General features: G+C 34.3%; 1 protein-coding gene across 1 annotated transcript; it reads right to left on the bottom strand.

The window, feature by feature from the left end:
* Nucleotides 1-892: 892 nt before the first annotated feature.
* Nucleotides 893-2,854, bottom strand: LOC105220631 (cytochrome P450 6a22-like). Its single transcript, XM_054227635.1, has 2 exons — nucleotides 1,641-2,854; nucleotides 893-1,572 (listed from the first exon to the last, which is right to left on the bottom strand). The coding sequence occupies exons 1-2, from the start codon at nucleotides 2,722-2,724 to the stop codon at nucleotides 1,157-1,159; spliced, it is 1,500 nt and encodes a 499-aa protein (XP_054083610.1). The 5' UTR covers nucleotides 2,725-2,854; the 3' UTR covers nucleotides 893-1,156.
* Between the last annotated feature and the right edge of the window lie 22,837 nt (nucleotides 2,855-25,691).

The raw sequence follows: 25,691 nt of genomic DNA, 5'->3' as shown, positions 1-25,691 counted from the left end.
AAAGGCGAAAGAAAACCAATGAATGAAATCATGCATCCTCTCCAACACTACCACAACTGTCGGTCGGTTGTTATTGCTATCAATCTTAAAATCAGTAAGATAATAAGTTGTAGTAAAACCATAACAACAAAACAATAGCTACGACAGTCATAGTACAATTCATTGTAAATGATGCTCAGCTTTTGAAGAGTAAAGAAGAAGATAGAAGCATTGATAATGTATAGAGTATACCGACTTATATTAACAAACAAGTGTTGCCTTAAAAATAAAAACCTATTGTCTCAATAAAAACCAACGATACTTTTAGAAATGCAAGTACTTAATATGACGGAAGGGCAGTAAAGAGCAGAGTTGAAAATAAAAAAATAATTTCTAAATAAAGTACGATAGAAGACAACAAAAGTAAAAAAAATATAAGCAAACGTTTGTAAAAAGAAAATACCTTAAACACAATGCTAATAATCAGTTATTCAAATTATCATTATATAATTCGGACAATGATTGGCATGAAAAGTATATGAAGTGGAAATAAAGGAAAGGTCAATAGCTCAATAGTAGTTGACTGTGAATTGCTGCATCTTTACCAAATGGTATATTTGTTTTGCTCTGTCGAATAGCATTTAGATTGTGTTTTTATTTAATAAAGTCAAATATAAATTTATATAAATATATATCGGATTAAATTACTGATTTTTTTCTAAGCTACAAATTTAACATCAGTCAAATATACTTTCCCAGTATAAACAATTATGGAATATAAGTTCGGGTCTAACCGAATATTAAATATTAAAATTTTATATTTTGTATTATATTATGCCCTGATCGAAAAGTTCGATTTTTGTGGTTTAATTTTGTATATATATATATATATATATAATATATATATATATCAGAGTATGGAATTTTGTATGAGATTTGACTTCTTCTTACACAGATAATTCATAGCAACTGACAAAATGATACAACTATCAAAAGAAATGTCATCAAGGGTAAATAATAAATTTTTATTACCGTAAAGTTGGTTTGATTAGCTATGGTTGTGGTAATGGCACCTCTAATTTAAGCTTAATTTTTTGTATTTTCTATATGGTAATATATTATCTTAATTTTTTAATCATTCAACTTAAACTCTCTAAACAACAAAGACGTATTATCTTCACAGCCTTTTTGCTTTCATCCACACTTTGGCCTGTGGTACAAGCACTATACTATATTTGGAAATCTCTAATTCGGTTGGTGTCTTCTCCGATAAGCTGAAGCGATAAGATTTGAGCAACGTTATCAAACCAACACGCACTTGCATACGTCCAAAGCGTAGGCCAATACAGTTACGCGGGCCATCACCGAAACCAAGGAAAGCTTGTGGATGACGTTTTTGCACTTCTTCCGGGTTGAAGCGCTCTGGGCGGAATTCTTTTGGATCCTCATAGATTTCGGGATCATAATGTATCTCTTTAGCGGGTATGTGGATGCGTGTGCCCTTCTCGAGTGTTATATTCGTACCAGGTATTTTATAATCATCAACGGAGACACGAGTGAGAGCAGCGAGTGCTGGATATTTACGGAGGGTCTCTGAACAGAAAATAAAGAAATAAAATAAAGTCGCGGTACTTAATGAAATGTTCAGATCATAAGCTTACCTGTTATAACCTGGTCTAAATATTGCATTTCCATCATTGCTTCATAGCTCAACTCGCCATTATGTTTCTCCAAAACACTAAAAATTTCCGATCTCAACTTCTCCTGTATTTGGGGATTCTTCGCTAACTCAAATAACCCATAAGTCATATTACTTGAGCTGGTCTCAAAACCAGCCGCAAAAAATACGAACACCTGTGCAGCCATCTCTTCAATACCCATTGCAGGCAAGCCCTTTAAATCTTTGGAATTTTTCAACTCAATCAGCATATTGAGGAAATCATTACGCTGAATGTTCTGCTCTTCACGCAGACGCACTGTGTCACGTACCAGCTGCACTATGAAGTCTTCAATGTCTTTAGGAGTTTGTTTAACATTGAAAAATTTTAGAAATTTGAACATAGCTGGATATGTAACCATAAATGTACGTAAACGTATAGAGAGATAACGTGGATAGAATATACGGTGGCCTATGCGACGAAATGCAACATTTGGATTCTTTAAGCTATTACACTCAACACCGAAGGCACAATGCCCAATCACATCGGTAGTAAACCGACCCATCAGATCGTGTAATTCTACATCGCCGCTTGGTGTATTGGACAATTGTGAGCCAAAAGCGGCATCTAATTGATTCGCTACTATCACCACCGTGGGAAACATAAACTTCATTTTCGCAGACGTGAAGGTCGGTGTAAGCTTAGTACGCAATGGACGCCACTGATCGCCATGTACACGAAAAAGATTATGTGTGAAAACGCTATCAATCTTCCGTTTTACAAAGCGATCCGTAAATTTATTGAAATCTTTAATTAGTATAGACTTAATCAAGTCTAAATCCAAAACAACAGCAATGGGTTGAGTGAAAATGTATGTGCCGACTAAATTTGCATTACCACGAAACTCCCTACATACTTCGTGAAAGAGTTCCGCTTTATGTATAGTCTTTATGCGGAACAAATTACCAAAAATAAAATTCATTTTCAGTTGTGGCACTCCAAGCTGCTGCCAATATTGATACTTGTAGCGTAGATAGCTGATCAGTAGCACGATAAGTGTGGAGCAGAGAACAAGAATGATATCCATATTATGTAAAACAATCTGGAACCGCTAAATTTAGTCTATTCAATGATTTTTTCGTTGTAAGTTCCGCTACAGTTGGCTTTTAAAAAATGACTATCACCTTGTTTCGAGGCTTCCGGCCCTTTTTATGACTAATTTGTTCTAAAGGCACATACTTGCAAAAAGCAGATATTCAGTTGCAAATCTGTTTATATTGCCCTTGTTATTTTATTTGTACTCGCACTTAAGAAAGTTTGTTCAGCTAAGTAAATTAATCATAATTAAATATTTAATTAATATTGCCAAGGTTCACGAAATTATAACTATATAAATAATAATTAATGAGTAGCGGCACTTCAAGTAGTCAAGTTTACAGTAGACTATCTTATCACTAAAATTCTTAAGAAGATAACTACATATTTACATATATATTTTTTTTTATTTTCACGCGCGCATATTTATTTGTTTTTTATCAGATATTTTAGTGCATTACTGTGGTGACATAAAATTTATTATATTTGAGTGTCAATATTTGTTTCATATAAATTTAATTATGTTAGCGTTGTTGAGCATTTTTTATGACAGACCTTTACAAGAGACAGCCTGGTCTCTCCATGAAATACAGGGCAGTCCGACAAGTGCTTCGACTTGTTTCTCAGCATGTAGTTTCTGTTTAGCTCGACACACTTATCTCAGCGCTGTTCTAACTTTATTAATCCATCTAAAAATCCGAAAAAACTGAAGTATGATCCGGTGTGTTATAACCTTTTCGGCGAATAGTCGTCAAATAGATGAAATCTGATATGATAAAGATGAGCGTTGCGCTGCAAAAACCATACCTCAGGAACTATTTGACCGATTTCAAAGAAAATTGGTACATAATATTTTCTTGACACCCTGATATTACCGCTGGAAATCCACTAACTACACCTACTTCTCATATAATACAATTTTGAATTCTATGTGATTCGTTCACTTAAGAACCAATGAAGATAACGGAATTAAACTTTACACAAATATTTCATTTATGGGCTTGGCAGTATTCCGATTTCGCCCATCTGCGAAAGCAATCTTGTTATGGTGCCGAAGAATATGTGTACCATGTTAAATCAAGATACCTTAATTGTTTCTCAAGGTATCTGTAGCACGGACAGACAGACGGTCGGACAGATTTCCTGATTATTTTGATTATACCCCTACATCAAACTCGTTTAGTTTCATGAGATGCAAACATTGACGCCGAGATTTACAGGAGAAAGTTATATGATCGATATTACTGGGTAAAAAGGGAAAGTATTCAATAATAACTTTATGTAAAGCTATATAAAAACATAATCACATATTCCTATGCAGCATAGACTATTTTTTTTACCATTGCAGCATTATAGTGCATTCAAACGCTACAGTTTTCATTGCGAGACCAACGCGTTACTACGCTTTGGTTTATTTATACAGTATCAAAAATTGCATTATATATACTTATTAAAGTTGAAATATGTGAACTTTTTAATATAATGCGACGCGATGTCTGTTAATGCGATGTGATATCATCATATGCTTTTCATTCTAATCTAACACGAATACGATATCATATGGTGGGGTATGATGCAGTGTGCTGCAATGTCATTTGATATGATAAAGTGCAATGTGATGCGATATTCTGTTATGATTTTTTATTTATATAACATATTGTGTGTGTCATGGTTTCGATGATTTGAACTTAGTGAACTATAATAGTTTGTTGTCTTGACATAACTTGATGCATATCTGACTGCAATAACAGAATAAAATGTAATTCATGAAACTCTTGAGATGGATTGAAATATTATAGATTTACTATAGTTTTGGAAATTAATACGATGTGATCTAAGTTTTTGATGCGATGTTTAATACTACATATTATGAATTGTGGTGTATTGTAAATTTGAATATGTTGCTGAATATCTTTATAATGCAGAATCTTTCGTCATAGCATATTCCTTTCATTGTTGATTAACTAAACGTTGTCAGCTTATAACGCAGATGCGTTAAATAATTATCCACGTTTACATCAACTAAAAAAATCAAACGGATATCTAAATTGGTATTATATAAAATAATTACATGAAGAATTATGATAGGTTATAATAGGTATATTGACGCTTCACTTCCTTTACATTTCACTATCTTCCTCATTCCAAACAAAATTATCTATTATAAATAATGTTTATTTAATAAAGTGATTAAAAACTGTAACATTGGTCAAAAATTAGTGAAGAATTATTACCAAGTTTAATTTTGATAAAAACTCTCACTCTCTATTTATTATCAGTTCAGCGATAAATATCTTATGATACGAAATTTTTTTATTTAATTATTTTTGGAAGAAAAATAATGTAGATCTCGCATCATGAACTCCATCCAAACATATGCCCCCTGCAGTGATGGGAATGTGTAACATTTCACAGTTTATGGTTCAGCCTATTTTTTCGAAGCATTGATACCTCTTTTCAATAACATTGTATGTTCCATATGTGTCTCCAATTTTTATGTCAACACCAACTTTTCTTCGACAAAGCCTCACTTGGTAGTACTTAAAATGTGAAGGTTGACCAAAAGGGAAAAACATAACAACTGTAATCGGTATATGCACAAAAATATAGTGGAAGGCGTCAGTTATAGTACATTATTGAATATATCAACTAAAATACATGACTGCTAGAGGATAATCGCACCACCATTAAAGTTTTTTTTATTTATCAGCACTTGTACTCACATGTCTATAAGTGTGTGTTAGTGGAAACGCAAAACAGGCATCGAAGAGTAAAACAAAAGTTATAGGGGAAAAAACCTCAATAAAAAGATTTGATATTTGAAAAGCCAAACATAAACTATATAAATCCAAAACAAAAAGGCCTATTTTTCCTGGGAGTAAAAAGAAGGTTTCACTTACCCAAATATTTAGCATTTTAAGGCGAAACACTTAGTCAAACATGTGCGCTAAATCTTGTCTTGAAACTGCCGTTGCTACGTAAACTATTGCAATTTTTAGGTTTTCATTTGAAAACATAAGATAAAATAATTATTATTTTCCCGTTTATTTATGGTGAGATATTGGAAGAATATGCTGGGATGCAAAACCGCAAAAGTTATGTGCAAGGCGGTAGATAAGAAGTACACGAAATTTCTATTGGCGCTCGATAAAAGCAAATGTAGGAATATGATCGGCATACTCACTGCTCACTGTCTTGTGGCGGCGCACGCCTACAAGATGGGGCTGATAGATCGTGAAGGCTGCAGGAAATGTCAAGAGCAAGGCACCAGAGAAACAATGGAGCACCTCTTCTGTGAATGTCCTGCATTATCAAGACAACGGCTTCAGCATTTGGGGGCTGCACACTACGTTAATCTGGAAGAGATTTCGTTGGTAAAGCCACAAAGCCTTTTGAAATTCGCAACAAACGCTGGCATACTAAAGGCTGACTACTCCTCATTAACCAACTGACGGCACTCCATCTGGTTTCACAAAGGACCAAAACTGGACTATGTGTGGCGTTGTAGCCTGCCAGAGTAACCTAACCTAACCTATGGTGAGATATGGTTTGACTGAATGCATGAAGCTTCAAAAATAATAAAGATCACGATAATTAACTGTAAAAAATATCTCAAGAATTAAAATCTGTCATTATGATTCAGGATTCTGAGTAAAACAAATAAATTGTTGTTCTAATATACATACATATTTTCTCATTCTCTCCCGAAACCCCTGAGTCATTATTACATTTGAAAATTAATCAAATATTATAATAATAATTGGAGTTTTAGTTTTAATTAGAATCTTATGAACAACTCAAATACTGATGAGTGTTGTTTCCATTAGTATTGCACATGACAGAAGTCTAAAATATTCAAACAAAATTTTATAGCCGGAAGCATTACTAAATGAGGAATTTTACACACAATTCCGTACTGTATAAGCTCACATACGAGTACATATTTATATACACAAATCAAATATTTATGAGGAATTTAATAAAAAAAAATACAAATGTTATTGTTCGGTATAGTGTAATGAAATTATATGATATTCAAATAAGCCATTTGAAATGCATATAAAATAATTTGGTAAAAGTTACTTAAAATATAAATGCTAGAAAAGTAATCTTACCTATTGACTTGCTGAATTCATATGTTCTTTTGTCATTGCATAGCTTTGGGCGCATATGCAACATACTATTAATTTTTCAGGTTTAATAATTACAAAATAAAAATACTAAAATAATTGTGTAAATAAATTCTAAAATTTCTAGACGATCTAAGAAATACCTTTGGAGATACTGTCTGAGAAATATATATAATTAGAAATATAGTCGAGAAAGTTATGCGCTCACTCAAAACTATGAACGAATTTTTCACGAAGCAGTGTTCAGTTGTCAAGATTTCGCGAGAACTGCTCCAACGATCTTGATGTATTAGACAGATATTAGATAACCCTCAGTGATTGTTCGTCATTCATTTAAATGTTGCAAATTCTTCTTTCCATTCAAATTTCAATTCAATTCATAGTAAACTTGATTCACAAAATAAACAAATTAATTTGCTGATAACTAAAAGACTCCTTTATTGAATAGCTTCTTTACTTGAATACATGCGAAATAGTAAAAAAATATCTTACATACACGAAACAATGTTGCACCTTCAGTCACTAATAGCCTAAAAATGGAAGCACGGATCTAAACAACTGCAATTATGCTATTAATAGAGCCAATTGTTGATATCTCAGTTTGAGAATGAACTCGATTCAAAAGTGGTAGTGAAACAGGCGATGAAGTAAGACAAATTACACAAGGCGGCGCTAATAAGTGCAAAGGGTTATAGCGCCCAAAAGTAGGCAGTAGGCAAGCGAATAAGTTAATTTTACAAGTGGAAAAGTGTTGCAATGCCTCCGAAACAAAAATTGTATTGCAATATAATGTGATATTGGTTGTGTGTAAGTGTGGTTTTGAATTGGAGCGGAAAGATTAATGATATTCATCAGATGTATGTGCGTATATATAGCAGCCTTCTAGGCATTTCAACTAAAAAAGTGAGGGCGCGAAAGCAGCGAAGCGTTACTTTATGTAAGTTAGCATGCCGTAAGTTAATACGATGATATGTGTATGTAAGTGATTTAGTTGCGTACTCAGTGGTACAATAGTTCACTATTTACTAACATAATTTCAGTAATATATGGTGTATTTAGTTGTATCTATCTATAAATGCTCAAAACCTCTAAATAAAGAACTTATTTTTTCATTTTACACATTTAAGGCAAATTGCTGACAAAGCAGCGATAATTTCCCATCAGAGCAAATTGAAATTTAGCTACACCACTAGTATAAAAAAAATGGATCTGTGCAATATAACAAAACCATAATGCGTCAAAGTTATTTACTATGAAACCATAATCAAATGAAATTAAAACAAAAGTTTAATCGAATAAATAATTGGCCACTTTTCAGCACTTTGGCTGGTTGATAGGTCGGTTAAATATTGAAATATTTGTTGTGATAATTATTCAGTACAAAATTTTGCATATTTAATTGTTGCGTATATTAAAACCATTTAAAATAATTTGCGACTATTATAATTATACTTGAGCGAGGTGTTATGCTGCGGCCCACAATGAGTCATTCAAATAGTAAACTGCATTAATTTGCTGTTGTTTGCATTCACTAAGTGTTATTATGCATAATAACAATTTAATATATGGGGCATTCTCTGGAAAAAAGCCACTTGAATTATATATCTTATAGTACATGTAAAACCTAAAATAAAACATATGGTTTTAGGTCTTTGTAACGCGGGATTGCCATATTATAGGGGGCCAAAGTTTTTTGTAAAAAAATTTTCGAAACGCCATAACTTTAAAACTAATTAACAGATTTTAAAACACCATGTGACTTTTTTGTACAGAATTTCTTAAACTTTGAAACTGTATATCGTAAAAATTTTTAAAACTAATATTTCATAGCAAAAAATAATTTTTTTTTTTTTGGAATTTTTAACAACTTATGCCCCATTCGATTTTTTTCGAAAATATCTTAAAATGTTCCTTGTTTCATCACCTTTTTACCCCCCAAAGGGAATTTTGGGACAGCAATATTTGTATGAGCTACAAATAAAAAACCAACTCAGAACATGTTGAAAAATCTATTATTATCAGAATTTAGCGTAACCCAGGATTAACGACGTGGACGTAGCAGACATTTTATCCCTTTTTGTTTTTTTTATTTTTTAATATTTTTTTTTTTTTATTTTTTTGTATTTTTCAAATTTTTAATTTTTTTTTTTGTTTTTGTTTTTTATTTAAAATTATCACGTACTTGAATCTAATCTACGTAATAATTAAAAAAAAAAAGCAAAAACCAAAAAAGGGAATGCCCCATATCCGCAATGTGTTTTCAGTAGCCGACACGACGATATGAGATACATATATAAACTATAAATGAAATTAATTAACGACTTACATATATACATTCACACGTAATTTCAGCAAAGTGCCAATCACTTGTCATGTCTTATGAGTACCTTTTTTGCTTCCGTGCAAGATATACTCGTAACACTTTCGCCACCACAACCGATTTACGCTGTCGAAAGTTCCACTGAAAATGCGGTAATTTTTTGAGCTGCCCACATTTCACACGCACTCAATTTTCACTAAACCGACTGCTGTGGAAACTTTTTAATTGGAAAGGTTTGTGAGCGCCAGCGATTATAATGAACTGCGACTTTGGAAAAAAAGTTTGAACTTCATCTAAAATAGTTTTTAAACAGCTTTTAGCGTTAATGTGGTTGTGGTTCCGATGATAGTGGTGGTAGAGATATGTACTTAGCACAATGGAACAAACCGAAAAAAGTAATAATAATAAAAACGATTCATATAACTAAAGAGTGCAGCTCTCATTAGAATTATTGCTTATTGCACTTTCTTTATTTTTAAATTGCTAAATAATTTTGCATTACTTATTACAAGGCCAACAACAAACTTGATTTTCAGAATTTACAGACAAAATTGGAAAATTGCACTAATTCGGTTATGAAAAATAAATTATAGATAAAAGGTGCAAGCAAACTGTTTTCCATTTCAGATAATTATTCTAGGTATATGCAATATAATGATAATAACAAACGTATTTTGTTTGCACAAAGGGTGAGACTCTCAAAAAATTTGTTGCTGATGTGTGTTATCATTTACGACCTGGACGAGGGTGATCCCGTAGGAAAAATTCCCAGGGCCAAATGGGAGTGGGCACAATCCGCAATGACGAACGTTGGAAGTTCTATTAGGTCGGTTCAGCTTTACAAAGCCGCTATAGCCAATGTATGAAAGGTATATCCAGGACCAAAGATTGTAGCAGGCGATAAAATTACACACAGTACCTTGTTGTGATATCAACTTACTATTCGGTCCAAGAATCAAGTAAGCCATTAAATCTTCACGTTCTAAGAAACTTCCGTTTTGTGCTGAGGTTCAGCAAGGAATTTCATTTGAGAAGAAGATTGACAAGAGCTGAAAACCTGATTGCGAATTTCATATCTATGTATATATTTAAGTGGCCAGGAACGATTCTTTTACATGTGGCTCAAGCAGCTCACGACTTCCGGTCTTAGACCAAGTATCCTCTGGGTAGCCAACAGACATCCGTTTGGAGGCGAGCTAAAGTGAGAAGGCGAAACCCGCCTATGCGGTTGTGCGTAGGGTTTGGGACCCACCACATAAAAACACCCCCCAATGAAAAAGAAAAAACAGCCTCGGATGAGAGACCCCAATTTTGATGACTACCACTGCAAACGTTTAAAGGACTACGAAATAAGGGCATGCACCTGGAATGTCCGGACCCTTAATTGGGAAGGTGCCTCTGCCCAGCTGGTTGATGTCCTCATAAGAGTAAAGGCTGACATCACCGCAATCAAAGAAATGCGATGGATGGGACAAGGACGGAAGAAGGTGGGTCCTTGTGACATCTACTACAGCGGCCATATAAAGGAGCGCAAATTCGGTGTGGGGTTCGTGGTGGGAGAGAGACTCCGTCGTCGAGTCCTGGCATTCACTCCGGTGGATGAACGTCTAGCCACAATCCGCATCAAAGCGAGGTTCTTCAACATATCGCTGATTTGCGCCCACGCCCCGACGGAAGAGAAGGACGAAGTGATCAAAGATACCTTCTATGAGCGCCTAGAACGTACCTATGAGCGCTGCCCCCGCCACGATGTCAAAATCGTGCTTGGCGATTTCAACGCTAGGGTGGGTAAAGAAGGTGTCTTTGGCACAACAGTCGGAAAATTCAGCCTCCATGACGAAACATCACCAAACGGTCTGATGCTGATCGACTTCGCCGGGGCCCGAAATATGGTCATCTGTAGTACTAGATTCCAGCATAAGAAAATCCATCAAGCTACTTGGCTGTCCCCGGATCGAATCACTCGCAACCAGATCGATCATGTTGTGATAGATGGACGACATGTCTCCAGTGTTTTTGATGTGCGTACGGTTCGTGGTCCCAACATCGACTCGGACCACTATCTTGTAGCAGCTAAGATACGCACCCGCCTCTGTGTAGAAAAGCGTACACGTCAACAAACACAAGGAAGGTTCGACATCGAGAAGCTGCAATCACAACCGACAGCAGAACGATTTTCTACTCGACTTGCACTCCTGCTCTCTGAGAGCACTCATCAGCATCTCGGTATAAGGGAGCTGTAGGACGGCATATCAAACTCCTTACGTACAGCTGCAATCGAAACCATTGGTTTTCGGAAAAGTCAAAAAAACAGCTGGTATGATGAGGATTGTCGTCTCGCAGTGGAGAGAAAACAGACTGCCTACCTCGCAATGTTGCGATCGACCGCAACACGAGCGGGATGGGAAAGATACCGAGAGCTGAAGAGGGAAGCGAGACGCATTTGCAGACAAAAAAAGAAAGAGGCCGAAATGCGTGAGTATAAAGAGCTTGACAAGCTGGCCGACAGGGGTAATGCTCGAAAATTTTATGAAAAGATCCGGCGACTAACTGAAGGTTTCAAGACCGGAGCGCACTCCTGTAGGACCCCCAGAGGTAATCTAGTTATTGATGACCAGAGTATACTGAGTTTGTGGAGGGAACACTTCTCCAGCCTGCTGAATGGCACTGAAAGTACAACACCAGGAGATGGCGAACCCGATTCCCCAATCGACGACGATGGAGCAGATGTTCCATTGCCCGACCGTGAAGAAATTCGAATAGCAATTACCCGCTTGAAGAACAATAAGGCGGCGGGTGCCGATGGATTACCGGCCGAGCTATTCAAATACGGCGGCGAAGAGCTGATAAGGTGCTTGCATCAGCTTCTTTGCAGAATATGGTCGGAAGAAAGCATGCCTGACGATTGGAATCTCAGTGTACTCTGCCCAATACACAAAAAGGGAGACCCCACAATTTGCGCCAATTACCGTGGGATAAGCCTCCTCAACATCGCGTATAAGGTTCTGTCGAGCCTATTGTGTGAAAGACTAAAGCCCACCGTCAACAAACTGATTGGACCTTATCAGTGTGGCTTTAGACCTGGAAAATCAACAACGGACCAGATATTCACCATGCGCCAAATTTTGGAGAAGACCCGTGAAAATAGGATCGACACACACCATCTCTTTGTCGACTTTAAAGCTGCTTTCGACAGCGCGAAAAGGAGCTGCCTTTATGCCGCGATGTCTGAATTTGGTATCCCCGCAAAACTAATACGGCTGTGTAAGCTGACGTTGAGCAACACCAAAAGCTCCGTCAGGATCGGGAAGGACCTCTCCGAGCCGTTCGATACCAGACGAGGTTTCAGACAAAGTGACTCACTCTCGTGTGATTTCTTTAACCTGATGCTGGAGAAAATAATACGAGCTGCAGAGCTAAACAGAGAAGGTACAATCTTCTATAAGAGTGTACAGCTACTGGCGTACGCCGATGATATCGATATCATTGGAAACAACACCCGCGACGTTAGTTCTGCTTTCTCCAGACTGGATAAGGAAGCGAAACGTATGGGTCTGGTGGTGAACGAGGACAAGACGAAATATCTCCTGTCGTCAAACAAACAGTCAGCGCATTCGCGTCTTGGCTCCCACGTCACTGTTGACAGTCATAACTTTGAAGTTGTAGATAATTTCGTCTACCTTGGAACCAGCATTAACAGCAATAACAATGTCAGCCAGGTAATCCAACGCAGAATCACTCTTGCCAACAGGTGCTACTATGGACTAAGTAGGCAATTGAAAAGTAAAGTCCTCTCTCGACGAACAAAAACCAAACTCTACAAGTCTCTCATCATTCCCGTCCTACTTTACGGTGCAGAAGCGTGGACGATGTCAACATCCGATGAGACGGCACTAGGAGTTTTCGAGAGAAAGGTTCTGCGGAAGATTTATGGTCCCTTAAGAATTGGCAACGGCGAATACCGCAGACGATGGAACGATGAGCTGTATGTGTTATTCGACGACATAGACATAGTCCACCGAATAAAAAAACAGCGGCTACGCTGGCTAGGACATGTTGTTCGAATGGATGAAGGTGCTCCAGCTCTGAAAGTATTCGATGCAGTACCCGCTGGTGGAAGCAGAGGAAGAGGGAGACCTCCACTCCGATGGAAGGACCAGGTGGAGAGGGACCTGGCTTCGCTTGGAATAACCAATTGGCGCCAAACTGCCAGAAGGAGAGATGCGTGGCGCGCTGTTTTGGACTCGGCTATAACCGCGTAAGCGGTGTCTACGCCAGTCAAGAAGAAGAAGAAGTATATATTTAAGAAGCGGTTGAAGATACTCACACGCTACTATATGGACATACACTCGAAATTATGTAATGTGTTTGGGTAAAAAGCAATATACGCTAAAATACGTGCATGCTTATACTATGTATGCGTTTAAATTCAGACACTGGTTGCCCTATTCTACCACGCTTCAAGCATTTTAAGTTAATTAAAAGCTTTGCATTTTAATTAGAAATTTATACATTCTACAACATATGTACGATTTAATTCAATTTCATTTCATTTGCGTAAACGTTTTATGTGCAAAACTACTTCTTCAAATTATTTTTATTGCATTTCTTAAATTTATTTGGTAAACTAGAAAGTCGATTTCGTTTCCGACTATGTGAGTGTTTGTTTCAGATATGGAAATTGAACTCGTTAAACATTTTTTTTTTTCAATAAAAAATCCGACGAAAATTTCGTTTTTGTTTTTTTATTATTAAATATTCAATAATTGAATTATGGCTCTGCTCCAGTCTGGTTTAGTTGATTAAAAGGAATAATTTCAAAGCAGCAAAGCTCTGATTGAAAATTAAAATAAATGAATTGTTAGTTAAGAGTTTGGAAAATATAAAATGTATATAAAACTCTGATACGAAGTGAAATAATTTTGTTTATAGAAGTAAATGATTTGAAAATGCATTGCTTATGTCTCAGCATGCCTATTTTTATTTAAAAATCATGTGACATGCGAGAAAAAAATATGGGAAATTTAGTAAACCTCACACAGTGTTAAAAATCACATTAAAATATTAATATAATTTATTCTTTCATTCTGCGTAGTTGCGGTTATAGAGTTGAAAGTGATGCCAAAGACTTTTTAAATTTTGTTAACATTCATTCTTAAAGTTTCCATCAAACTTAGTGATGTCGTTCATTAAATATGTTACTCTTCTACACGGTTTTGTTATATTTTTATAGTTTTGTCAGTCACCTCCTTATACACTTGGCTCACACAATTAAGCCACATGAATTGTATGATGTACAAATTCATATAAATCGAATTTTAATGATAAATTAAAATAAAAAGTTTTATAAAATTAAAAGAATAGACTTAAATTTAATGTATTTGAAGTTTTTTAAGGTTCACTTTTAATTTTAAAACAAAAACCTTCGTTCTTGTTCATTGATATGTGTTTCATAATTAAGTGTGTGTGCTCACATAATTAAGCCACTAGCAAAAAAAATGTCAGATAAAAGAAATCGATGTTTTGTTTAAAAAAAACTTGCTATATTTATTCAAGTATTTTGTTGGGGATCCTTTTTGCAATATTACATACCTGCTGTGTTTGTTATTTGCACATACCAGTGTACCATACAATGAAGCTTCTTTCAAAGGTTTTCTCGTCGCAACTGTTCTCTTAATGATCCCAGTAGGGATTAAGTTCGGGACATACCCCGTATGAGGTGAAGTATCCCCATACCATGGCTGATAATTCATCCTATTGCACAGAATTTGTTTGTGTAACGTGGGTTTAATTCTTGCTATTTTTGTCGCCTGATATAGAGTCTACCATCATTTCCGAAGTCATTAAACATGAATTCATTGCTCCATGCCACTAGATCTCATAATTTGGAGTCCTTTTACTGGTACATCCTTCCAAACGATATCCTTCGCTCGATGTTCTTCTTCAATACGTTTGGTCTGGTCGAGCAATTCACCCATTTGAGAAATTTTCACGCATTTTATGACGGATGATGGGTGTTAACACACTTACACAATATCTATACTCCTTTTGAGCTGTAATTTCACCTGAAATAATAAAAGAATCCATCTTGCTCATTCGTGGTAATTATCTATCGTCACAAGGTATTGCCTTTTTCGGTTTTTTACAAAACTCATTTTCAAAAATTTTATGTTTCCTAAAATGTGGTAAAGGATACTGCATCCTTCCTCTGTAAAAGTCAAATATTTCCTTACTTTCATATTTTACTTACTTTGAGTTTTTGGAAGCTCCCATGTGATTTTTCCTAAACAAGGAGCAGAGCTCTTATTTTTGCCTATTGTCAAACAAAGAGTTTACAAAATGTTTTTAAATAGCCTTTTCACTTCTCAATACTTTTTTTCGCTCAGATTATGATTTCCACGCTTTCGTTACAGCGGCCTAATTATGTGAGCACACGTGATTAGACTAATTGCCAAACAATTTAATTTTTTTCGAAAAACCAAATTACTAATTATTCTGAAAATGATCTTTGTAATTTCGACACTCATATCGGATCTATTATTCATACCATTATAAAAATGCAAAGCTTCTTTGCTATCTTTTTTTTTCGAAACGTAATTTTGAAACGCAGTGGCTTAACTGTCTGAGCACAAGTGTATATGAATTTTTAGATTAGGTCATATCTTTCATTTTATCCTTCGGGTCAATTTAAATTAAATATATGAAATTATTATATTATAAGAAAGCTCACTTAACCAAAAATCTAATAATACAACTTCCAAATTCCAATTTCTGCTATTGCTTCCTTAAAAAGTGAGTTCTGGATGGGTTTATTGTTTGTTATTATTCGGTGCAACGTAATACAGCTGATCAGTTAGATTTATCCCACAGAGTATATTTTACACCATGTTGGATTCACAAGGTATAGCTAAAAACCCCAAGAAGTAAAATATTTCTGGAACTTTACCATGGAGCCCAAACACGCAGCACAAAAAGGAAAAAAATGCTACACACCCATTCGATTAAACAAAATTCAAATTAGGCAAGGAAATCTAGTCTTCGCATTTGTATGTTCTATCATATTGCATACTTGCAGATTTGTCTATCTTTGCTACCGAGACCGAAAGGCAGTCTGACTGTCTGAGCGCCACCTGCAATTACCCGCATGCAAATTCATTTCTCTGTTATCCTCATCCCTTTTGTGGTGAGATCGATGAGGACAGGCGTTGTTATAACAGACTAGTTTGTTGTGAAAACATATTTATTTGGTTTGTATATCTCCTTGCTCAATCTATTATACCATTTAAAACAGTTTACGCAAAATATATAATTGTTTTTTGAACCGCTAAGTAATCAAGGTGATGATATCGAATAAAGCATGCAAAACAAAATTTTGAGACTATTTTAGACGATTTTGGGATATTCAGGTAACAATCGTGGAACCATTCTATAAAATGTATGTATATTTCAGCACATTAAAGGAGTACTTTTTAAAAAGTTCTTCTAATTAGAGTTGAAAGATCAAACATCTTTTCATCGTACTATGATTCGATGAATTCTATAAGTTCGTTGCGATGCCTATATATAAGTACCGCTGAGAATATTTCAAATTTTTTTTCCAGTTTGGCACAACTTTCAGCCACTATTCTGTCAGTTTTTATTGCTATGTGTCATTTAGTTTGTTTGCGGCGTCATAAGGAACAAGTCAACCTTATGTAGGCGTTGCGACTTTTATATGCTCTTCTTTGAACGATTTTTATCAATCGTTAACTTGATTTTTCGACATGGTTGAATGACCAAATGTTTTTTTCAATATTTCCAATGTTTTGGCACAAGAAATATCGTTTGAAACACAAAATTTCACACAAACTCTTTGTTCAATATTTTTATCTATTTAAAATGAGAATTTCCGGTTACCTATTTGACAGATGTAAATATTATGCCGTGATGACGATGATAAAATTTAGGTGACATTAGATTTTGTAAGCTGAAATTTTTAACTTACCTTACTTATCGATTAAATAACTTTAATCGATTGACCAATAATCACAATGTTAGTTACAAGCAATTGAAATTGCTTACTTTTAAATTAAATGTAAGGTTTTTGTTTAGTGAGTGCATTATATAATCACTTAGAATTTAGATCATTCCTTATATAATTTTCAAAACTCATTTCACTAATTAACCAAAAAATGGCCAAGAAAGCTTGTGTGCAATAATGTCTTAATTGGTAATCCTTTTCACATACACACTCATTAATAAAATAATTTACGCCTACATAGTTTCGAATACACATACTCGTATGTAAGTATTTACAGATTCAATTAAATGTAAACCGAAATCTTTCGATTTAATTGCTAACATACACTTAATAATTAACAAAAGCATTCAGTTTAGAAATTTGTCAGCCATAACAACAGCTTGACTGCTTGACCTAAGTGGCTTTGATTCCTGCTTGACCTAAGGTTGGTGGCCATATATATGTACAGAGCGCTACTTGAAGATCTAAGTATGTGTTCTATTCATTGTGCATACATTTATGTTTGTGTGTTTATATATAAATCTTCTAATTCCACTCCATTACAATTAGTGCCACATTATTTATGTAATACTTCTGAGTTGTTGTCAGCTAAGATACAATCAAGTAAACGTAGAGATAAATGACTTCAGAAATATACCAAAAACTACAACTATGTTTGTAAGTATGTATGTGAAGAAACCAATGTTGGTAAACATTCCAATAGCAAATTCTATATTTTGCAATTGGTCGACATGAAAGCTTACATTACGCTGCATGACTAAAGCTTGTGTGGTAGCACTAAATTCTCATATAAATTATTAAATAATACTTTTATTTACATATATTGGACTTACAAGTAGGAAAATGAACTGTATGCTGTGAGATATTGGAAATTACTTCTACATATATTTGTTATACGAGGTGTGTTTAAAAATCCACGGTAATCTCTTCTTTGGTTTTGAGAAAAATATCAGTTTACTCGTCTACATTAATGTTGTTGCCTTTAAAATAGTCCATATTCGTTCCTTGTAAATAAATGAAGTACTCAAATATTTTATTAGTAGTATTTAAATAAATTAGTGGCTTTCATAAAAAATTTTAAATTTTCAATATTTTCTAAGTAATACTGTTCGTCGTAATTCTCGAAATAATACTATTTCTTTCAATTTTTTTATGAAACAAATATAGAACAAAAGTTTTTCGAAAAAAATGTAAAAAATTTACTGCTTATGAAAATGTAACAATTTACGAAAAAAAAAGCTTGGTACTACGAATGCAGAGAAGCAAACACACATATTCCCTTAAAATTTAAAAATTTGCACTATTTAATTAAAATTTTATTAAATTTTTATTTCCAATGATTATTGATGAGTATTCAGTTAGCAAATGCCTGAATAATTATGCAATTAAATTTAAATTGAATTTTATAAACTAAGCATTTAAATAGAACCAAATCGATATGATTGAAAAAAAAACACAAAAACTTAAACAATCCGATTTGCCAAAATGTCTGTCGAAATTAAATATACAATGTGATAAACGAAATTCTATATTATTTGTGTAATTTTTAATTAATTGGGTATTTTATAACTGTAAGATTGAGTTAGTGACACATTTAATTAATTGTAATTATATTACATTGAAACAAGTAATATGCTGTGTTTGTTAGTGACTAAAAAAAATTAATCAATACACACATATGCCATATACAAATCTATAATGATTTCCTCAGACCACATTTTTGTTTATTTTAACCCGATTTAACAACAATAACAAATGTTGACTTAAAAGCCGCTGTTGACATTAAATTTGTTCACAGACTACTAAATATAAATTGATTTCGGATGACAGTTTAATTTTTTAATGTCATAGATTGCTGTTTAATAGATATAATATATATTGAACAAACAATATTTTAACATCTGTTATTGGTTTCATGGATCATTGGTATCACTTTCTATGCTAATGATGTGCGTTGCATCCTTTTCTATTCGTGTTCCAATTTCGATTCTAACACTGCAAATGTCTAAGAATGTTTATATAACAAACGTTCGATCTGCCTAGGCTAGCTTTGTTGAAATGTGCCTAACCGCATTATGTGCAGTATGCAGTAGACAGCAGCTGTTTGAGGGAATGTCAGTGTATTGATTAAATGCAATATGCTGCCGTGTGACATGGTAAACCGTGATTTGTGCAGGGGCAATGAATAGGTCTTTTATATAGTTACATTAGTGAGATTCTACTAACATTCTAAATACCATCTGTACTTTCCAGGGAGTTGACTTATTACCATCAACATTTATGTACATATTTATTTAGAGGAAAAGATTTAATTCAATATCAATGTATCACTAGCTAAATGATTGCTTCAAAATATATGCTTCACAGGCGTCATCTTGTTTGAGTATAATTTTTTCAAAGACAAATTTAAAAATATCACCACGGAGCTACAAACGCTTATTCAATATCCCGACTACTACGATTCAAAGATTCCGTAGTTCAATTATGTATCAAAATTTTTATTTGTAATACACATGTTAGAGGTATGGATTCGCCACGTTATGGCTGCTGTTGGTTAGCCAACTGCTGTACACTTCAGTGTTACATCGGTACCTTCTCGTATTACCATATGTGTGCTGGTCGCGGATGCAATTAAAAATAAGTAAAACAACTTCAGACCAAACAAGTGAAGATTGTTGGACAACATTTGTTGTAAGCGCGTTGTTAAAATTTCCCACACAGATTGGTTTTTGTCATATGGTCGTATGTTGTTATTATTTTCATCTTGATGTTGCATCATATGGCGTTGACATTATGTTTACAGGCATTGTTACGTTGTCCAGCGAAGTCATTGTCGTCGTCATCACCATGCTGCAACATGTATTCTACGCGTCGCTTGTGATTTTTACGTAGCATCAGTAACAGCTGCATTGAAATATTAAAATTTCTCCAAGGTTCGCTTGTGGTGATGTGTTGTTGCTGGGTAGTGATAGTGACAGTTGAAGTAATTTTCACTTTTTCATTTGTTATTGTTATAGGTAGCAACTTTCCCAAATTTTTTTGAATTAATTTGATCTTTGAAAAAAATGAGAGCTTAATAATATCTTCTTAGTAAATACTTCGTATGCTAAATATATATTATATTCTAGTTATCAAATTTAATATTACTGAGATGAATTTGTGAAAATAAGTTTAAACATGCATGCAGATTAAATCCTACCATGATTTATCAGCACACATTTCATATTATTCATTTTTACACCTTCACTAAATTACCCCAGTAAGTACTCTAGTCAGCTCAAGAAGACAACTATTTGCCACTTTATTTCAATTGAGACGGGTTTGCCTTGCATCCTTTTGAGTAAGTGCACTTGGCAATTTGAAGCCATCGGATCAACTTTGATATTACTTTTAAGCATACTAGCAGGTATTATTATATATAAGTATATGCTTTAATATGTTTGCATATGCAACTTTGCTGGTGCTTTACCTACATATGCGTACTTATGTCTATGCTGCGCTTTCACCACTATATATATATATAATGACAGCCAGTTATACCTTAGTTGACAGTGATATCACTTTGTACCGAAGTTAACGTTGCTCATACCACCTGCATTCCAGCAAAGCAAACACTATTCAGTTTGCAGACAAACACTTTTGCTGCAGGCAAAGATTGAGCAACAACAAGTGTTGCCAACAGTTGAAGACAAAGGCAAATATTATTTGCGCCGACAGTGCACAGTGCTTCCGCCATAGGCCAAAAATCAAAAAATCCATCTCACGATTGTTTGTCAAAATGTATACAGATGACTTCTAAATTGTCCACACTTCCTATTTGCAAACCGGGGTTTCCTAAAAATTTAACGGTACATTCTAAAAATAGAGTTAAACGTATGAATATCTGTACTTTTTTAAAGCACATCCAACAATTTTTTTTTAATTTCGCAGCAACAACGAACATCAATTTGTTCTCGTAATTTTTCTGGTTAACAAATCAAGATTATGTTTAATGGATTTTGAAGTTAATAGTATTTATTTTAACTTGTAAAATTAATTAAGACTAACGTGATTTGTGTTTTTAGTGAAATAAGTGTTTTATATCAACTATTTTTTTACTTTTTTTGTTACGTCTTCTATTTGTTAACATAAAGTTTTAATTGTTTTCCCCCGCGAGCCCCCTTTAATTATATTTTATATAGTATTTAGCAGAATCTTAAGGTTATAAAAGTGTTAAAGTTCAAAAATGAGCGAAATCGGACCATTGCCATGCCCACAAAATGACGAAAACCAAAAAAAGTTAGTGTCATAACTAAGCCATAAATAAAGTTATAAAATTTGAAATAAGGGATCACACTAGGAAGGGGCATATTTGGGTGTAGTTTTTTTGGGGAAGTAAGCGTGGCCCCGCCCACAAATCGGTTATTTATATATAACTCGCAAACCAATAAAGCTATAAAAACCAAACATTCTACAGTCGGTTCTCTTACGTACCCCACCACACACCATGAAAATTTTTGAAATTTGGTATATAATATTTTCTTGACCCCCTGATAACGCGGGTAAAAAATCGGTTCACAACCACGACTACTTTCCTTATAACTCAAATTTGAATTCCATCTGATTCCTTCACATTATCATGTATACATAAGAAACCAATGAAGATAGTGGAATAAAACTTTACACAAATAGTACATGTCAGCTCTGACTTCAATTGTAAAAAAATTGTCGAAAACGGACTATAACTTTTCAAGGCCCCAGATATCGAACATGTTGAACTCAGCGCCTAAGGGTAAATTTTAACCGAAAATATGGGTAAATCTCTCAAATAATTTAATGTAATTCAGAAGAACTCTTTTAATAGTGTTCTGTTAAAAAAATTATTAAAATTGAGTCATAACATCTCCTAGCTCCTATATATCTATTTATAGGTTTTCAAAAATACGGTGGGATTTATTCCGCATATATTTATTGGTTAATATGTTAGATATCTTAGTAAAATTAAGTGAGCGTATAGTCTTGGATATAGTGTACCCTGCTGATGAAAATGAAAGAATTACCTCAGCCCTCATATAGTATATATTACAATTTTTGTTATACTATTAAACTTTATGCCGAATTTATGGGTAAATTTTGTATGTTTGTAAGTTTCTTCAATAAATTGCGAGAGTATAAAATGTTCGGTTGCACCCGAACTTAGCCTTTCCTTACTTGTTTTATATGATATTATCCTTATAGGTTGAATGTGGGGGTTGGATGGGGAAAACTATAACGACAAATCATGTTCAGCTTGTTTATCGCTTTCTTAAATTTTTTCACAAAGCCTTACTGAAAGTTTTGACGCTCAAATTCAAATTCAAAGAACTAGATATGGAATTGAAGGAACTTATTTATGTATTCATTTACATAACATACAAATATAAATATGTGTTAGCACGGACACAGAATCTTAGTCAGAGTAAATGCCAATTTCATTCGAATAAACGCGCTTCAACTTTTAAGGCAGCTATCAGCGCCAAAAGTTTTTGCGATTTTACATATAACAGCAAACTTTCGAAATCTGATGGCAAAACTTCCGAAGAGTTCTGCATCATTTCATGGTGTGGCAAGCAAATATCGTATACTGCGTCCGACTCTCCTCTGCAGTGTTAAAATTGTAATTCGACGAATGTGTGTTGCAGAAGAAATATAATCGGTTTCTCTTATACAGAAGAGCGGAGGCTGTCAGACACAGCCAATATATGCACGAAAGTAGCTGATAATGCAAATATTGGTTACACACGGTGAATGTGTATATAGGCAGAACTATTGATTGCGGTTGTCAGCATACAAATGGCGAACACGATTTGTTTACCAAAAGTTAGCGAAAAGCAAATTGAACGCAATGAGAGTGAAAGTCAAGAGCTTATTTATTTTGCATTTCCGTTTTTTTGGGGATTTCATTAATACTTGAACGATATTTATATATGATTTTTATTTTATTTTATTTTTATTTTTTTTTATTTTTTGTTTTCTTGTAAATAATGAAAATATGTATTTCTCATTTAATAATTTTTCCTCTTTTTCCTTCGAGAAAAATAATATAAATTCAAAATAAATAATAAAGGCCTGGTGTTGTAATATGTTTTGAAAACTTTTCGCAGATGGACCATTTTGAGTGGCACTCACTGTATATCTATATAAATTGTATTCTTACAATACAATACCTGCAGCGAAGCATTAGCTAGTACATATAAAAGTTCATTCCATCTGCTGAACATTCATTTGTCATCTTGCAGACACTGCAGACTTTAGCTGTTGACTGTTGACTTTTACATTATAAATTTATAAAAATATTTGTCTCGCTATTTCTTTTTCATATAAATTCATTATTATTACTTTGCTCTGCACAATAAAATATTCGATAATCCACATATCATGACTATCACAATGATGATAGTATTCTACTTCATATGCTTGTTGGGCCTGCAGCGAAAAATACAACCGTCGCTAATCTGAAGTGAAATCCTCACAACATGTAAAAATCACCGATATTGACTTGCTACCTTAGATTAGCGCTAGGCAAAAATGTCTATTTTCCCACTGTGAGAGCCTACGGGTATGCTTGCATTACGATCGTAAAAGTGAATAGCTGCCATAAAGCTAAATACCTACAAGGGATCTGGTATGTCTGCCAGAAGCAACATTTATGAATGCTAACCTTCCTGTCTACCTACTGCTGTTGATGTGATAAACTGCTGGTGAACATACATATATGCTGAGCAAATGTGCATATGAATGAGGTGTGAAATGTCTGAGTAAGTGCAGTTTTGTTCAGAATTGGGAGTCATTTGTAGATATCTGTACATGCTGAAGTTTTGAGATTGATTAATTGCTTATGGAAATTGAAAGTGTTCTTTTCATGCAAAACGTCAGCTAATTTCCCCAATAAAATTTTAAAATTTTCAAAAATTGTTTGAAACTAGCCGTTACAATACAAGAAGCGGAAATTGAGAAAATTTTGAAATTAATGAATCCTTTCATGAAATTTGCATTTATGGTAATAAATACGTGACTTTTGTGATACAAATTAACTAGAAATTACAACTGTTTGTGTTAGTCTAACGATAAGTCTAAGTGTAATTTCATATATATTTTTTGAAAATTAATACCGGAACTTTTTCGTACGAAACAAAAAATAACAAAAAACAAAAGTATAGTGTGCAAAGTTGAAAAAAAAACACACCGAAAAATTCTTAGCAGAATGAATAAACTAAGTCAATATAATTCTAACTTTCATTTCGATTTGTTGCGACATAAAATAAACTTTAGCTTTTCTTGTGTACACCTTGATTTACTATGTTGTACAACTAACCTCTCCTGTCATGCGCCTAAAAGCATGCTTGATGCACAAATAATTCGATATTTTATGCGTAACATGTTTGGTGTGAATAAAGTTTTCACATCTTAAAAATTCCATGAAATCTCGTGAGAAGGAAATGAGGCAACTATATTAAGAAAGTTAAAATAGTTATTTAATTTTTAAAGGGACTTACTTAACCCATCTTTACCCATCGTTGCGCAAACGCAACATTTCAAATTTGTTTTTTTTTTTTTTTATTTCTAAAATAAGGAAATAGAACTATGAAATATAAGCCAGTCTCAAAAAGAAGAACTAACAGATAAATAATTTTTTTTTTTTTAACCCTAGACAGCTAACCTTCGTCGATTCGACGAGTACGAGAAAGAATATTCGTTGCCTCACTTGCCCGTGAGGTTTGATCATCCCAACGTTCCTTGTCAACTCAGTGTTCGTTGAGCTTGTCTGAGACGCACACGTGTTTGGTGGGTACGTACGATATTTTTCTAGATATTACGATAATGCTCGTCGTTTCGACGAATGGTTACGGATTTAATGTAATATATGTTTTTTATTTTTAACAGTTTTAATCATGTCTTCAAGGCGATTGCTGTGTGAGGAAAGTATAATGCGTTTGTTAATGGACGAGGACGATGACGGGGCATTGGAGGAATTATCCGATAGCGAAACTTAAGACACTGTATTGGTGGATAATGTTGAAAGTGATAATCAGTCAGAAGAGTCATCATTACTTTCGGGCGATGAAGACGTTCATAAGGGGGTTTCTGGTGCTTTGATGGATAATGTGCCGGGACTTGCAACACCTTCTGCTTCAAACGAAGTAAGCTCAGATAACGATCCTAGTATCTTGGCATTCTCAAGCAGCACTAATGTCATGATGCAGAAAAACCAATCGATGGCCAATGTGCGTTTTCTATGGAATGATGAATATAGCATGCATCAACAGCTACATACTTTATTGCCACAATGTCTTGGTACAGGATGAAAAAATACTGCCTAGGCGTGATTTCATAAAGAAGCTGCATTCGCAACTTGTAGAACCTTGGCTGAAAATCCGACAGGAAATTCGTACCATGCCGACCCATACCAAAAACAAAATAACAGAGATATTATTTCCCAATAATGATGAAAATCAAGGTCAAAGCCTACC

The sequence above is a fragment of the Zeugodacus cucurbitae genome, chromosome 3 (assembly GCF_028554725.1).
Source record: "Zeugodacus cucurbitae isolate PBARC_wt_2022May chromosome 3, idZeuCucr1.2, whole genome shotgun sequence".
NCBI classification, from domain to species: Eukaryota; Metazoa; Arthropoda; class Insecta; order Diptera; family Tephritidae; genus Zeugodacus; species Zeugodacus cucurbitae.
The sequence above is the reverse complement of the archived record's forward strand: the minus strand, read 5'-3'. Positions and strand labels throughout refer to the sequence as shown.

Coding starts and splice junctions, on each gene's coding strand:
- LOC105220631 (XM_054227635.1), bottom strand. CDS start 2,724: ATGGATATCATTCTTGTTCTCTGCTCCACACTTATCGTGCTACTGATC. Junction 1,573..1,640: donor TTTAGACCAGGTTATAACAG/GTAAGCTTATGA, acceptor TTTTCTGTTCAG/AGACCCTCCGTAAATATCCA.